This window comes from Psittacula echo (genome assembly GCF_963264785.1).
Source record: "Psittacula echo genome assembly, chromosome: 11".
Taxonomy (NCBI): domain Eukaryota; kingdom Metazoa; phylum Chordata; class Aves; order Psittaciformes; family Psittacidae; genus Psittacula; species Psittacula echo.
Genome location: NC_137746.1, coordinates 11,614,137 through 11,631,667, shown reverse-complemented (window position 1 = coordinate 11,631,667; position 17,531 = coordinate 11,614,137). Strand labels below are relative to the sequence as shown.

The following is a 17,531-nucleotide window of genomic DNA, read 5'->3' as shown; positions in this document are numbered from 1 at the left end:
GGCAAGCCCCTTGGCTGCTGCTGTGGAGGAGCGGTGGGATCTGCTGGGGCTTTCTGAACCTCGGCAGCGAGTCTGTTATTCTGCCTCGGGAAGCTCTGCAGTCTCTGCGGCTGTCTTAGTGCCTAAGGAAGGATAAGAGATAAGAAGAACAGGAGGAGGCAGAACAGGAGGAGTTATTTTACTTGTAAATCCTTGAGAAAGACCTGCTGGTTCCACCAGAAAGCAGCTCTGAGTAACTAATCTCTGTGCTTTCTGAGTCCAGCCACAACTGCAGTCCATGAAATCACTGATAGGCACACATCACTTCTTCCTCTGCTCCACAGGAGCTCTGACCTTCTCCTCCCTACAGCCAGGGTGAATTTATTTGTATTCCAATAGATCCGTAAGCCATGGAGTTGCTAAACTTCTAAGAACTGGAGACCTGAGTTGCTGTGCTGCCAGTTCCAGCAGCAGCCAGGAATCACCAGAGCTCGCTGCAGCTTGGGAGATTTACTGGCACAATTACTCATGTTCCCTCCTGGGACCAATAAGACTCCACAGCAGAGCTCTGGCGTCAAGTGCTGGCTGCACACCGTGGTTTACTGCACACTTCTCCCAGTGTTTTATGCACCAGCAGAGTGCTGATACGAGTGTGGGCTGATTGGCTTATTAATGTAATTCTGTATTTATGAAGACAATGAACTTCCAGCCCCCAACGTGCGGCTGCTTTTTTTTCACTTTGTTCCTCTTGGCTCTTCTAAAAGGCAAATCAGGATGTGTTTTACTTTGGAGAAATAAAACTGGCATTGGCTTTGCCTGAGCAGACCTGTCTCTGATGGAAAATGAGTAAATAAACCACTCACTGTATCTTTCCCTGGAGAGACCAATACACTGTACTGCGCTGAACTGTGCACTTCTGAGAGGAAACGGGGAATGCACCAAAGTGGACTCCTAGACTCAAGCATTCCAGAGTTTGCCTACTCCAATCATTGCTCAAATATATGTTACTCAAATTCATCTTTGCTGTGGCAAAATTCAGAACTTGTTTTTTCCAAGAATTCAAGCAATGCTGATCTGGGTTCCCATCCACCTGTGCAAAATGAGAGTTTAATGATTCACGAAGGCATGAGTTTGTTGGTTTGTGTTGCATAAATATCTCTGTGTAACAAAAGATATGCAAGCAATATGGTTAAATGGGAAGACAGAATTGTTCAGATGATTATGGCATTTTGTTTTCACTCTCATGGTGCACAGAACTGAACAAATGCTACAGTCATCCAGAAACCCATATCTATTGCAGTTAATAATTGTACTAATTTTTGCCATACGTTAGTTGAGTGCTCATTGCAAATTCTCCTATCCACTCATTATTCAGAATGATTCCCTAGTCCTCTCAATGAATGATATTCCAAACCACAGGTTATTAGAGCTATGAATTGCAAATATTTACAGTGAATTACACAATTTGTGCTGTAGCCAGAGAAACAAAACTTTGTATATGACATGTGCATTGCAATCTCAACCATTGAAAAATGAATAGGGTGTGAATTTCAGATTGTAGCCACACCTGCAAATTTCAATTCACCATTTGCCTGTGTCCTGACTGAATTTTGCAGTCGATGGCACACATTAGAATTGAAATAGGTGAATATTCAGGGGTAAAAAAAAGGGGTTCTGGCAATTCCTACGCTTGCAGAAAGCAAAATTGGAAAACAGGCAAACCAAAATCTTCTCTCAAAACTGAATATTGAATTCTAACACTCTTTCCCATCATACACACATTCAATTCTGACCAAATCCTATCTCCCAGCTGCTCGTGACATCTTCAGAACACGTTTTGTGTCACGTCTTACTATGCCCAACGAACGTATGTCTCTCACACCAGCTGGTGGAAAGTTCAAGAACTAAATGGGTGACAGAAAATCCTTCCCCCATCTTCTGGTTCATAACTTAAAGTGAGGGGGTTGCCAGGGAAATAAGAAAGCTGCGGTCACTCTCATATCATAGTTGAGCCACTGTGCAGTCGCTTGCCTTGCACCATCGCCACTGCGGTTGGGTCTGGCCCAAGGAGTGCTGTACAAAGTCTCTCCCTGCTGGGTCACCCAGAGCACCAGTCTTCATAGATCACTTGAAAAATAAGTTATAAAAGAAAGAAGGAATGAGAACTGCTTCCCAAGTGGTCTCAGTCTGCGTGTGGTGAGAGCATCTGCCTCTTCTCACTGCCGTGTTTTATTGCACTCTGCTCCTCCTTCTTCTTTTTTTCCCATTCCTAATATAAATGTGAAAAATCCCAAAATGGTAATGTCATAACATTGTGACACTAAAATTATCAGAAGAAGAATAGGAGAAATGCTGTCCCTTCCCTAGAAGGCACTCTCACAGGTCAGGTGCCTCTAAGAGCAAGAGCCTGAGTTTCAAGTGACAAGCATATTCTTGCACTTGGAAATGCACCTATGAGTTGACTGTGAGCAAGGACAGAACTGTTTGGACAGATACAATTGAAGGAAAGTTCAGATCTTCTCAAGATTGGAAGTGGAGAGGAATTAAAAATCCCAACCTACCTAGTCCTGACTCCCTCTGAGGCTAAATGACCCATGTCAGCTTAATACAAAATACTAATCTCTGCAGGTTTTGGGGAAGGAACTCAGCACGAGGCCTTTCCCGCTCCTCACTGTTCACCCTGACAGGGTACAAAAACCAGCTGTAAAATCTCACTTGTGCAACCTCCCCATTTGAAGTTCTTGGTCAGGAAGAAACAGCTTTGAGGTTGGAAAAGAAGTGCGTGAGCCAGGCGCTGCCCATGCAGCTTCTCAGTTGGGTTGGTATGAAGTCAGCCCATACAGGAAGGTTTCAGTATGTCAGTTACTAGGCACAAATCCTTTATATATCCAAACTAGTAAAGAAATATACATTACATCTTCAGAGAACCCACCTGACTAAATTTCTCCTCCATCCACGTTGAGTCCAATCTTCTCTACATTTAAGAAAGAAGCACTGAAGAAATGAAAATTTCTCAAGTAATATTAACTGTCCAAAACCTACAGTTCATTGGTTTGCTTTAATCCCCACACCTCCATCAGCACCAGTGCTTAATCTGCACCAGGCAAAGAAGTCACACTTTTCTCATCCATTACAAAGCTGAGGACAACAGAAAATAATTGCTCTCTGAAGTGCTGATGCACAGAGCTGAATCCCTCCAGGGATTCAGGGAGGGAGGAAGGGATGTGGCAGCAGGAAGCGAGTGCCTTCTGCAGAGGTGGAGCGACACAGAAAGGCAGAAGGTAATCTGATTTGTGCATGTAGTATGTTGAAGAGAAGCAACATGCTTTTATCCATCAAAGTACTTGCAAAAAGCTAGAAGTGGACAAGATGCCCTGCACAGGTTTGCTTCTTACAAATATGATGGTTGTCACACCTAGATTGACAGGATTGTTATACATTTCCATGGAAAAGTTGCACGTGGGAGCAGAGTGGTACAAGTGGGAGTGAGAAGCTAGAATGAGGAATGCCTGATCTCAGCTCCATGGTGAAATCCATCATTTACTGCAGCTCATCAGAGCCTCCCCAGCTGGCCTGAGTGGCCAAGACTCATGCAGGGATGTGTTTCCAGCATTTATCTCTATGGCTCCCCAGCCAGAGGTACCGGCTGGCTCACTGCGGGATGGAAAGCTGAGTCCAACAAGGGCTGCTCTCTCAATCCTCCTAACCACAGCAGAGGAGCATCAGCCTTGTCCCTGGGAGCACAGCTCTGACAGAAACACAGGCTGAGCATGGCACAGTGCCAGGCATCCATCACAGAGGGCTCTAGGACCATGGCCCCCAAACAGTTTTTAATCAGCAGAAGATAAATATGTTGCAGTCTCCTTCATGACTTAGAAAGCTTGAGAGGTCTGTCTCAAGGCTGTGACAAGTCCTGCCCCATCTTTCATCCATTAAACAGCTCAGGACTCTTTCCAAAGCCAGCAATCACTGCAGAAGAGACCTTAGGGCAAACCTGCAGATGAGGCTCAGCTGGGAAGTGCTCAGTGTCTGATTTAGTCTCTGGGCAGGTTCAGCTCTGAATACAGTTAACAAATCCTTTATCTGCATGTGAAGAGCCAAGAATCCATCTAGCAAAAGAACCAAATCTCCTCTAGAAAGCTGCATAGAAACATCTCTAGTTTTATCCAGAGTCTGCAGTTTGTTCTGATATTACGGGAGATAGTTGTTCTTCCCTCCCTTCCTCCTGTGCTCTGCCTCCCACCTCTCCTCTTGATGAGAAGACAGCAGAGTGTGTCTCACACCACAGAGACCTCCAAACCCCTCTCTACCCCCACAGTGCAGAGTCCACACCCTCTCCTCTTGCAACGAACACATTGTGGTACTCAGTGAATGGTGTGGGGCTCAAATTCACTGGGACCCCAAGCTGTCAACACCAGGCTGTAGCCCACGCAAGGCATGCTCAGCTCCTGGGGCTCCCACAGAGTTTGGGAGTTTGACTGGGTTACAGTGCAAGGCAGACACCCTGGGAACTGCTGAGCTGCTCAAACAAAATGGCAAGCCCCCCTCCTCCCAGAGACCCACTGACGTGTCCCAGGATCACAGTGTTTGGGGAAGTTCATCCTCTGCCTTTCATTAGTTCAGAAGCTGCAGCAGTGGCTGGTGGGCCATCAAAGGAAGGGAAGGGGCAATGAGAGGTGTCATGATCTCTTTCCTAGAGAAGACAGAGCAGGCAGCATCCCCAAGGTACTCCCCATGGGGTCAAGTTGTTCCCACCAGACCAGACAGCAGGGCTTGCCAAAATGCATACACAGCCTCTGTATTCTATTCTTCCCTGAACACACCTCTAGAGAAAGTGTGCATGCCAAGACATGTCTGCCATCTACAAAACCAGGTTGTCTGAGCACCCTAAGGATTTCTGGCTGCTTCTCTTGCATCCTTCACCTTTTAAACATTCAATCAATCAGATATTTCAAATGCAAAGTGAAACCAAACCTCTACAAAAACTCTAGAGAAGTACTCTTTCTTGTGTCTACAGGCATTTTGCAGCATCCGAGAAACACTCACCTTAGTACATGAGTTGATCCATTTATTGTGGTGGTGGAACACGGGACCGTCTGCCCCAGGATGGAAGGCCTTCGGTATCGCTCATCACCACAGCACAGGATGATGAGGAAGGCACGTCTGAAAGACTTGTTCAGGAAGGCGTAGAGGAAAGGGTTCAACCCTGAATTGATGTAGCCCAGCCACAGGAAAGCCGTCCACAGCTTCCCTGGCACGGTGTAGTTTATGAAAGGGTCCACTATGTTTGTGATAAAGAAAGGGGCCCAGCACAGGCAGAAGCACCCCATGATGATGCACAGGGTCTTGGCAGCTTTGGTCTCAGTCTTCATGCGGTGTGTGCTGTGCTGGTCCGGGTGGTGCTGCCGGCCGTCGGTGGGGGCCCCTGCGCGCTGCAGCACCCGGATCTGCCAGGCGTGCTCCCTGGCTGTGATGTAGATGCGGTAGTAGGCCAGCACCATCAGGAGGAAGGGAATGTAGAAGGCCACCACGGAGCAGGTAATGGCGTATGGCTTGTTGACCATGAAAATGCAGTAGGTGGAGTTGGAAGCCTTGTTGAACTGCCTTTGCTGAATCTGGGACAGGGGCAGGAAGAACAAGGACAGAGAAGAAGGAAAGAAGTTCAGCTCTTCTCCAATACCAGCAGCCTGTTTCCTAGGGGACCTCACCACCGCTTTCTGATACTATCTACTCCCTCCCCTCTCCCATCCACAGTACCTGCCTTACCCCCTGCTGCCTATCCTGCCTATGCTCACACTGTGGGCTCTGTGGTACTGCAGGCCCTCAGGTCTTCTGGAGCAGCCCATGTTGCAGCTCCAGCATTGCAGAGCACGCCTCAACCTGGCCAGTGAAAATCAGTGTAACTCCCCAGTTCAGACACAGCAAAGGGGAGCAACTTCACTTTCTGCCATGTTTTTCTGCAGTGCTCACTGCTCTGTTCAGGGTGTGCTTTTACACCACAGATGCAAAGTTCCACCCAGTCAAATCCCACAGGGGTATCAGGGGAGGACCAGATGGGCAGGAAAGGGACCAGGCTGCAGCAACGGGAGGGCAGCTTCAGGCTGGGGGTGACACTGAACTTCCCAGGAACAAGGCTGGTGGCAGCAGCCAGAGAGAGAAGTCTGTAGATTGAGTCCATTGTCTGAGATCTCATCATTGACTTGCTGCATGCATGCATGTCCTGAAGGTGGTTGTCTAGAAGCAATTTTGGCTTTAGCACCTTGTCTAGAGGCTGGGCAGCTTGCACCTGTTATTCTCCATGAGCCAAAAAGTATTCACAGCTCCTTGGCTAAGACTTGGCATAGAGGATGCCACATCTCTCTAAACAAGCTCTTCTAAACAAGGTGTTTTCACAGTTTGCCATTCTTAATTCCTGCATCTCTACACTAGAAGGAGAGCACATTTGCAGCTCTTAACTCCTGTCCCTGTAGATGGGATCCTGCAAGTGGAGCCAAAGTGCAACAGGGAAAACTGACGCCTGCTGAAATGACTTGCACAGGGGAACTTCACCTTCTCCCCTCCTTCTAGGCTCACAACAGGACAGGGATATTGATAGAATTGGCCCAAAATGCTGTCCCTTCTGGGGAAGTTTGGGTTTCCTGGCTCTTCAAACTTCACTAGCATGGCAAGAAGGTCAAGGTGAACTAAGAACTCCTGAGGTACCCATCAGGAGCCAGCTGGGGCTTGGCATGTTTTTGAAGGACTACTCGCTGAACTGATTAACAGATTTGAAATCCTCTCCCGGAGCCATCACTGTCTTCGTATCAATCCTTGCAGGACAGTCGTTTCAAACCCCCTTAAAGACATCCTCCATAAATTCAGCAGCCCCTCTGCATTGCTAACATGAATTTTCTCTTTCAGCCTCTCTTGCTTTCTTTTCTCTGAATATTTGTTTTTAAAGAAGAATATTCAGCACCAAATATATTTGGTATCAGGTTGGTGTTCCCCCTTAGCTACTCACCAGATCAATGATGCCAATGCTATTCCAGCCTTGCATGATAGGGAGGAAAGAAATAAATGTCGGGATTACCCAGCACCCTCCAAGCATTACAGCAATGCGCAATGGAGTCATCTTGTTCCTGTAAACCAGAGGCTGGCAACAGATAGCATAGTACCTGCAAGGAGAAAAGTGAGACCAGCAGTCATCAAAGGAGACATCCATGTCTTCTAAAAATAAAGCTGTAAAGTATTTTCTCCAGGTTGTTTCTCCTGCCTTTCAAAGTAGAGAAAAAATGAGCCTGCAGCCTGTTTCCATTGACTGCCTCTTACACAAAGAGCTCAGGATATTTTCACAGCAGGAATAAATAAGGTTTCAGAGTGCCTTACAGGGGAAAGCTAGTATTTTCTGTTTTCCAGCTAGGGAAAATGAGGCACAGATCAATGCTGTGGTTTGTCTGAGGTAGCGGAGCAAGGGAGTGACTTCATCCCTCCTCTTCCTCTGCAGTTAGTCACAAAGCTGTCTGCACCCTCCTTACTGTGATGAATGAGAACACCTTCCTCCCATTTAGCCATAACTGAGTAAATGTTGGGGTTTTCCTAACTGCAATGGACATTTATTTTGACAAGACTGCAAAAGCTGTTATTGCAAATTACAAAAGTGTTTCAAAGCCGTGAAAATGTCAGTGAAATAAAGTGTGCTTTTCCATAACCAAACTCCCTTTCTACCTCCCAGAAATCTGTCTCTTGTCTGGTTGGACGTGAACCTTCTGCCACAAGGACAGGGCAAATGGGGCTTCTAGTCTTTTCACTGTCAAGGGGACATGCTCTGCACAGTCTTTTCTCCTCCTGAAACATCCAATATATTCATAGTACAACAGGCCCCTTCTCTTAATATAACAACTAGCCATGAACTAAAAATGCCTTCACAAAGAGATAATAAAACAGCTCTTCTGTTTGTTTGGTCCCTGAGCTACCCACTTGCTAGCAGATTTCTACATCAGGAAGGCGTATCAAACCTCAAACTGGAAATCTAATTGCTCTGAAATTAGCTTATACTCATAAGCTTAGCAGATGAGCAATCATATCATCCTATTGCAGCTTTTTGGTGGTCCTGACCTCACAGTCTGTCTCAGGTTCCCCATGATATATTTTTGATCTTCAGATTTGGGGATTTCAGCACGCTTTGTAGAAACAGAGCAGTACAGATGTGCCCAGAGCTGTGACAACAAACTGGGGTCCAGAGACACATGAAGTGCCCATAAATTCTCAGGTCTTCTAAATAACTAAACCTATCATTCGGCTATGTGCCTGATGAATACATTTTCTTAGTGAATGAATAACTATCATCTGGTAGATGTAGCTTCCAGGTTTGGCAAGCACAGAAGTTCTGTAACATGGGGCCCCATAGGATATGAGCACTGCATTGAAGATGTGGCTACATTTTCAGTAACTATAAAGGGACTGAATTATCTGTCAGAGATGTTTCTGAGTCAAGCCTCAACATCAAGGTCCAATGTGTATGTAGAGAGAGCCTCACTGCTGTTTTATGAGGTCAGCAGAATCATGAATTAGAGACATAAAATTGGGAAACACACGCTAAAGCTGGACCCCTAGCCTGAGGAGATGCCCATGAGGATTTCTAAGTGCCAGCAGCACATTAAAATATGACATATGTGAAAAAACACATATACACAGTTTATGTGTTTGTATTAGAGTGATGACCTTGAAGTCCTTAACTTGTTTCATCAAGATTTGAGTGGGAACCAGAAGTTTTGTGCTGAACAGGCAAACAATATATGAATTTCTGAAATTTTTAAGACTTTTTTTTTTTTTTTGTCATGTGGAATCAACTGAATTACTTTATTTTGATAAAATCAGTTGATATATTCCACACAAAGGGCTGAAAAAATATCAAAGTGTCAAAAGAAAATGTTTTTTTAAAGTCTCTCTGAAATAAGATTTAAAATGTCACAGGGGAAAAATGTTGAAAGAAGCATTCAACTATTTCAATTTCATCATTTCCACGTTCCCTTCTGGTTTTGTGTGTGCATGGAAATCAGGCTGTTCCTCTGAAAAGTTTCACCTCCAAAGAAATACTGCATTTGACAGTAACTGTTATTTTAGAGCAATGGGTGAAACGTTCGTCTTGTGGAGCTCACACGAACAGCCATGGCAGTCAGTGGGTCTGATTCCTGTCCCCACTAACATGGCCCTCACATTCCTTCCGTGAGGGAAGAGGAGAAGCTGCATAATTTACAGGAGCAGGATTTACTTAAGTTTTTGGAGCTTGCATTCATTGGATCATGACTGGAGAAAGCAATGGTATCCAGCCTCAAATATATGCAAAACTCTACTGGGTAAGGCCCTGAGTGACCCAATTAAAGGAAAATAGATTTAAGTTTTTCTGTTTTGAGAGGAAGGATGGATCAGAAACCTCCAAAGGCCTTTCCAACCTGCATTTTTCTCAGTCTATCAGACAATGAGGACCATCATGGTCAGATTTCAGTATCTTACTGATTTCAGAGGATAGAATAAATATTTCCTTTGTTCCTAGGATAATTACCCTCTTCATGACAGCCACAATGTGTTTGAACAACCTTGTCCTCTGTTGCTACAGCTTATTGCATTTGGATTTCCCCTGCTCTCCAGATTTCCTTTCCCCAGGAAATAAACTGACCTTCGAATTCAAACAGGTATTTTCGGTAATGTTTTTGAGTGCTTATGAGAACAGATGGTGCTTCTCTTGGCATTACGCGCAACTGCTCTTCTGACTCTAAACACAATGGAGATAGAGCTGGCATAATTAATCGTTTACTGTCAGAGAGATACCTAACACAAAGTGCTACCCAGTGCTGGACATCAAAGGAGTCCTGTAACATGCCTGATGGCAAGTTACTCAAGTCACAAGAGACTACACTTATTTGCAGAAAAAGGAAAAGAAGAAATTCAATGAATAAATGGGAAAGAACAGCCAAGACACCAGCTACCATTTCAAAAGTTGAATAAGCAAGCAGAACAGGAAAACCACGACACATTGCTAATTAACTACAGCAGGAAAACAATTCTTCCAAGCAGTTTGAGCTATTACATTTCTATACCTCTATCTCTGCTGCAGCTGACAGCATTACACTGACTTGTACATGCTATTAAAGGCCATTAGAGTAAAAATTATGCCTGCAAAAATGACATCTTAAGCTCTCATATTTCTTCCCTCCCAGTGATTCAGCAGCAATTTTCCTCCACTTACATGTCAGAAGATTATATAGATAGATTTTTTGCTAACTGCTGCTACCATGAGGTCCCTTGTGTTCAGAAGTCGAGCTGGGTTCCTGCTGCCCTACACTGTTATGGGTAACAAGGTTCCACAATCAGAGTGTGGGTGACAATTTTGCTGAGGGAGGCAGGGAAGCACACCATCCACTTCTCCATAGCTCAGCAGGATTTCCATTCGATGGCCCCAGGAGTCAGAGGACAGAAATCTGTGTATGCTAACTGAAATCACTGAAGTCACACTAATTTTTGCAGTAGCTGGTGATTTGATGTATGCAATGGTTTGGGCATTTAAGTAGCTATTTATTCACTGAGAGAAAAGTAATTATGTCACTAAGATTATCAGTAGTTTTAGTCAAAAGCTGAATTAAAGACATTTTTCTATTCTACATTTCTGCTTTCTTTCAAGCTAAAGCTGTTTTCCTGTGCCCATAAACACTGTTTATTATGTACTGGTATGACAGTGTGATGGATGAATATAAGGTGTAATATACACACATGATTAATATGATGTCCAAGTTTAATTAAATATTAATTCCTACTATTATCAGTCAAGACCGTGTTTCTGCAGTTCGCTGAAAATGTTAACTTCCCTGTTTCTTACAGCAGAGCAGATAAGGCAAAACACATCCTCTCCGCCACCTCTGTTGTGACATTCTTTGTTGAAGGAGAAATACAAAGAATCTCTTCCTGGAGCTGTAGAACTTCCAAGTAGCTCCATAAAGCAAAGGTTCTTATAATACTTTAACTTCCCCATATCAGACATTTACCACATGAATGACTCAAATGCTAACGTTTTACAGACGGCTCAGAAGAAGAGAACCATCACTCCTATGGCCTTATTTATGGCCTTTATGAATATGCCTAGCTACTGAGGATTTGTGACCTGCCGACTGTCACCTTGGCTTTACGAAACAGTGCAGTGGCCAGATTCTGTCTCAAGGAACAGGAATGTGATGTTCCCTGGTCATGCAGTGGAATTTCCAGTGATATGGGAGACTGATTAGTGCCAAATGGGTCAATTCCTGACAGTGGACCTGTCATGTTATACGCACTCTCCCAGCATCTCCAGAGGGATGCCAGTGCACCTCTATTACATTCACAAAAGCTATAAGAAATGCTCAGGCTTCAGTGCCCAGTGCCCCAGTCTGTGGGGCAACTTCCTCCTTATTCCTACACACATCATCAGCTGGAGCTGCCACAGCCACTCAAACACACAATATCCAAGAGCTGTAAGAGCAAAATATCTTATCCTTTCCCACCAGGACTGGCACTTTGCCTGCCGGCGAGCTCCTCTTTACAGTCAGTGCTAAACATAAAACCAGAAAGCAGACAGAAATGCCTGATGAGCTGTACATCAGCAACACATTTGTACCTAACAGCCTTCAGCACTTTGGGTAGAGAAGGCACAATATCACATTCCTAGGCAACAGGATCATGGACAGCTTGCCTAATGTTAAACTTGCATATATGTGAAAACAGGAGATGGCAGATAAGAGGAAAGCTGTGAAGCCAAAGAGAAAATAGACAGAAAATGAACTTCAGTTATAGTCTTGCCTTGTACAACTGAATGCTGAATCTGCTGTGTTGGCCCAAGGCTTTTGCAGAAATTTAAGCGTTGTAAACCATGGGTGTTGTTGCCATTTTGCCTGTATAAAAAATCCCACACCTACATGCACAAACATGGCCTGCATGCTTCTTGTATCATACCGTACCTCTCCTCCAGGAAAAATAAGTCTTGAAAAGCACGTTAACTTTTAAGCAATGCCACCTGTAGTTATTACAAGTTTATAGTTTCTAGGTTCTTGTACACAAGAAAGGAAAGACTGAGACTGAGAAACAGCACTGCATTTCAACACACTGGTGGCCTAGATCTGACACCAGCATATTTTAGCTGTGGTCCATGGCAAGGACAGCTATTTATGGTAGTGACTGTCTGCATGTTTATCAAGCACCAACACTATGAGACTCCTTTTGTGACTAGTATCTGTGGTCAAGACTGAAATCAAAGATCCAATGATCTACATAACCAGCTGGTACAATAACATTAACATACTCTAATTTCTGTGGTTAAAGAGAAGCGGGTAATGATACAACAGCTGGCACATCTGGCCATCCATCAGCCTGGACATCCAAGTGCCTCCTCGAGCAAATGGCAGCAGAAAAGCTACCCTGGACACATCTCTAGAAAGCAGTACTGGAGTCCTCAGTTTCTGCCTTCGGATCAGTGATGCTCTAACCACACCTCTGCTCTTTCCTTGCCTGCTGGCATTACAGAAATGTAATTCCTTAACTGCATTAGATAATTCCTTGCCCTTGGAGAAAAATTAAAGCATCTCCCTGGTTTGCAATACAACTTTGTCTGAGCTATGAACATGTAGACACTACCCTACAAGAAGCTCCTTAGAAAGCACAGATAGACAAATACACACCCACCTTTACTAAACAGACTGGTTCCGTGGGTTGCCCACGTTTAAAACCGTTTGGTGTCGTGTGCATGTATACAATTATATATATACCATATGCTTTGTCATCACTGGGGCCAAAATCAGACAAGGAAAATTTACTGAATACGCAATTTTTTATCCCCCTTAAATAATCTATAAAAAAATAGGGAGAAACTGTGGGTGCTACTAGTTCTATCTCAAAGTCAGGGTGCAACAACCATGGTCATAGAGGCTCTGTGCCAACCATGCCTCAAACACCAAAGTGGGAATGATTTGTTTGTGAGCTCCTAAGGAAAGAGAGGCCAAAGAACCAGAAGCAGCAGACAGACAGGCTTCAGCAGCTGCCAGCACAGCGAACCCTGCTCTTAACCCACCAGCCAGGAGGAGGCTGAACCTGGCAGAAGGGCTCCAGGGGCTACCCCCAGGCAGACAGCTCAGATGCTGAGGATGCTGAACTGCACTGATAGAAAACTCCTGCAGCAGAGACATTCATTTCAGAAGAGAAAACTCCTGCAGCAAAGACATTCATTTCAGAAGAGAGACACTCCTCCTCGTGGCACACAATATATACATACGGAGTGCGCTAGGCTGGAAAATCCCCTTTGTCTTTTTGGAGCTCTACTCTGAGGCACCACAAAAACCCAAATCTGAGCATGGTTTTGCATGCTCCTCCTCTCCCTCAGTGAATCCAGACTGGGCCAGAATCTTCAGCTGACCAGGTGATGAAGTCTAAGGAGCTAGGATCTCAATTCATTGTGTCTTTGTGAAACTAAAACAGCACTACTGGCTTTTCCGATATTTCAGTGAAGCCAGATTCTGGCCTCTGTATAATCACATTGTTGCATTTTTTCGGAGAGAACAGCTGTTTCTTTTCTTTTTCCCACTGAGCAAATAAACTTTGGTCTCTGCCTGCGCCAAATAAAACAAAGTTGTGCATCGCTGGTCCAGAAACAAAATAGTCCTAAAACGATTATATCTAACAAAATTAAATTCTTAATAGAAAAACAACGGCCTGCTGGCGTTGAGATAATTACACTGAGAAAAACGCTAAAGAGAACAGTTAATTTGGGACTGGATAAATTTAGCTAGTAATACAAACAAATGTATGTTGCCAAACAGAGATAGAGGGCTCCCTCATGGTCCCCGTGTGGGCCACTGTGTGCTGAGGGTTATTGGCAGCAACAGTGCCAAAATACATTACCATATTTCTCGAGGGTTTGTAAAGATTAGTAAAGGACAGTGCACCCCTAAGGGTGTGCCATGGCCATCTGCTCCGTTATTTTTCCTAATGCTCTCGGACCCAAATCCTGCAAATCCCATGTCAGTTTTCTCGCCAGGCTGAGTGCCAGCATGAATAACTCCACAGTTACTAGTTGCATCTCATAGCCTTCATGGACTGGCTGCATTTGCCCTTGCTCAGTCCCTTCCCATGCAGGCTCTCTGTTTCTCCACTTTAAGCACCCGAGAGCTGTATGAGATCAGATGTCTTTCCAGTTGAAAAGGGCACAGGGGATTTGTGGACCGATACAAAACCACAGCTGGAATTCGCGTCATATAATCAGATTGCCAACTGTCTAATCATTACTTACTGATAGCCTAACCTGTAACTTAATAAGTCTCCCCACTAATAACCTCTCCTCAGCCCTGGCCAGTTGTTTTGCAGAACAGTGCTGGGCACAGCTCCTTTCTCCTCATTCTTGAGAAAGACATCATGCTCCTGACCCTGAGCTCCACCGTGGTCCAGGCATCCTTTGGCTAGCCAGTCAACCCCTTGTGCCTTGGCTGCACAGTCTCCAAGGCCATGCAAAAGAGATGAGCATGGAGAGTGGCATGATGCAGCGCTGGGAGCAGGAGGCAGCAGAGTCAGCCACAACCTAAACCTCATTACTCCTGCTAACACTCAAAGCTTGGCACTCTTCCTGCACCCCCTGCACGTGCTCTCACACTGTGCTTCCTCCCACCCTGCACAAGGGAGAGGGCTTCTTTTCCACACAGACTGCCACTGCAGAGCACTGGGTTTGTGAGTCTCTAAAATATCATCTCTCTCAAGGGATTGTGCTAATTTGATGCCTGAACAGTACATTAATGTTAATTAATGTTTGTAAATGGTGCAACAAGCATCTGTCACTCTGGTGCTCCAACACTCTTTGGATACATCTGCTTTGCTTTAGCCTCTATTTAGCAGCGATTATGTGGTATGTTTGAATTCCAGTAAGATCAGCATTGCATATACAAACACACAGTTTGGTCTGTTTTACTGTGCGTTACATAGCAAATGTGCAAATGTTTCAAACATGCCCAGCAAATAATGTACCTAGTGCTGAGCAGAGATGGAGACTTCACAGGCTGGGACACCAGGAGAGCTGGAAGAAGCAGAGAGAGGGTGCGAGATGCTTTGGCTGCAGGAACAGCAGAGCTGCCAGATGTTCATCTAACCCCAAGATAAAGACATTTAGGACCTATGCCTCTGTTTTGCTTTAGACTGGGGTTTTTTTTTGTTTTGGTTTTGTTTTTCCCCAAGGCTTTGAGAAGTGATTTTCCCCAGGTTCCAGTATAGGTTGGGGAACGACCTGTTAGAGAGTAGTGTAGGGGAGAGGGACCTGGGGGTCCTAGTGGATGGCAGGATGACCATGAGCCAACACTGTGCCCTTGTGGCCAAGAAGGCCAATGGCATCCTGGGGTGTATTAGAAGGGGGGTGGTCAGTAGGTCGAGAGAGGTCCTCCTCCCCCTCTACTCGGCCCTGGTGAGACCGCATCTGGAATATTGTGTCCAGTTCTGGGCCCCTCAGTTCAAGAAGGACAGGGACCTGCTGGAGAGAGTCCAGCGCAGGGCGACAAAGATGATTAAGGGAGTGGAGCATCTCCCTTATGAGGAAAGGCTGAGGGAGCTGGGTCTCTATAGTTTGGAGAAGAGGAGACTGCGGGGGGACCTTATTAGTGTATATAAATATATAAAGGGGGAGTGTCATGAGGATGGAGCCAGGCTCTTCTCAATGGCAAACTATGATAAGACAAGGGGTAATGGGTATAAACTGGAACACAAGAGGTTCCACTTAAACTTGAGAAGAAACTTCTTCTCAGTGAGGGTGACAGAACACTGGAACAGGCTGCCCAGGGGGGTTGTGGAGTCTCCTTCTCTGGAGACATTCAAAACCCGCCTGGACACATTCCTGTGTAACCTTATCTAGGTGTTCCTGCTCTGGCAGGGGGATTGGACTAGATGATCTTTTGAGGTCCCTTCCAATCTCTAACATACTGTGATACTGTATTGCAAAGTGCACTGCAAGTATTGGAGAAAAAAATTGCCTTTTCTGACAGGTTACTGTATTTGGAGACTATCACAGCTTATTGGTCTGTTTATATGCAGTGCAATTATTTTTATTCCATAGGTACAAAGAATCCTTCTTAAAAACCTAAACGTACACAAGTCCATGGGACCTGATGAAATCCATCCGCGGGTCCTGAAGGAGCTGGCAAATGAAGTTGCTAAGCCACTGGCCATCATATTTGAAAAATCAGGGCAGTCAGGTGAAGGTCCAGACAACTGGAAAAAGGGAAATATAACCCCCATTTTCAAGAAGGGGAAAATGGATGACCCGGGGAATTACAGACCAGTCAGTCTCACCTCTGTGCCTGGCAAACTCTTGGAGCAGATTCTCCTGGAAGGCATGCTAAGGCACATGAAAAACAAGGAGGTGCTTGGTGACAGCCAGCATGGCTTCACTAAGGGGAAATCCTGCCTGACCAATTTGGTGGCCTTCTATGATGGGGCTACGGAACTGATGGACAGGGGTAGAGCAGTTGACGTCATCTACCTGGACTTGTGCAAAGCGTTCAACACTGTCCCACAAGACATCCTTGTCTCTAAATTGGAGAGACGTCAATTTGATGGGTGGACCACTTGGTGGATAAAGAACTGGCTGGATGGCCACACGCAAAGAGTTGTGGTCAATGGCTCGATGTCCGGCTGGAGACCGGTAACGAGTGGTGTCCCTCAGGGATTGCTGCTGGGACCGGTCTTGTTCAACATCTTTGTCGGTGACATGGAGAGTGGGATTGAGTGCTCCCTCAGCAAGTTTGCAGATGACACCAAGCTGTGTGGTTCAGTAGATACGCCAGAGGGAACGGATGCCATCCAGAGGGACCTCAACACGCTTGTGAGGTGGGCTGATGCCAACCTTATGAAGTTTAACCATGCCAAGTGCAAGGTCCTACACCTGGGTCGGAGCAATCCCAGGCACAGCTACAGGTTGGGCAAAGAAGAGATTCAGAGCAGCCCTGCAGAGAAGGACTTGGGGGTGTTGGTCGATGAGAAAATGAACATGAGCCGGCTTCAGTGTGTGCTCGCAGCCCAGAAAGCCAACTGTATCCTGGGCTGCATCAAGAGGAGCGTGACCAGCAGGTCGAAGGAGGTGATCCTGCCCCTCTACTCTGCTCTCGTGAGACCTCACTTGGAGTATTGTGTGCAGTTCTGGTGTCCTCAACATAAAAAGGACATGGAACTGTTGGAACAAGTCCAGAGGAGGCCACGAGGATGATCAGGGGACTGGAGCAGCTCCCATATGAAGACAGGCTGAGAAAGTTGGGGCTGTTCAGCCTGGAGAACAGAAGGCTGCGTGGAGACCTCATAGCAGCCTTCCAGTATCTGAAGGGGGCCTACAAGGATGCTGGGGATGGACTCTTCATCAGGGACTGCAGTGATAGGAAAAGGGGTAACGGGTTCAAACTTAAACAGGGGAAGTTTAGATTGGATATAAGGAGGAAATTCTTTACTGTGAGGGTGGTGAGGCACTGGAATGGGTTGCCCAGGGAGGTTGTGAATGCTCCATCCTTGGCGGTGTTCAAGGCCAGGTTGGA

At 45.5% G+C, this 17,531-nt stretch overlaps 1 protein-coding gene across 1 annotated transcript in view; it reads right to left on the bottom strand.

The window, feature by feature from the left end:
* The window catches only part of HTR4 (5-hydroxytryptamine receptor 4), a gene marked incomplete at both ends in the record, with an annotated part of 129,754 nt that overhangs the window by 46,808 nt on the left and 65,415 nt on the right, over positions 1-17,531 (bottom strand). Inside the window, 2 exon segments of the mRNA XM_080626923.1 lie at positions 5,026-5,594; positions 6,980-7,133. Coding sequence (XP_080483049.1) covers positions 5,026-5,594; positions 6,980-7,133 — 723 coding nt within the window.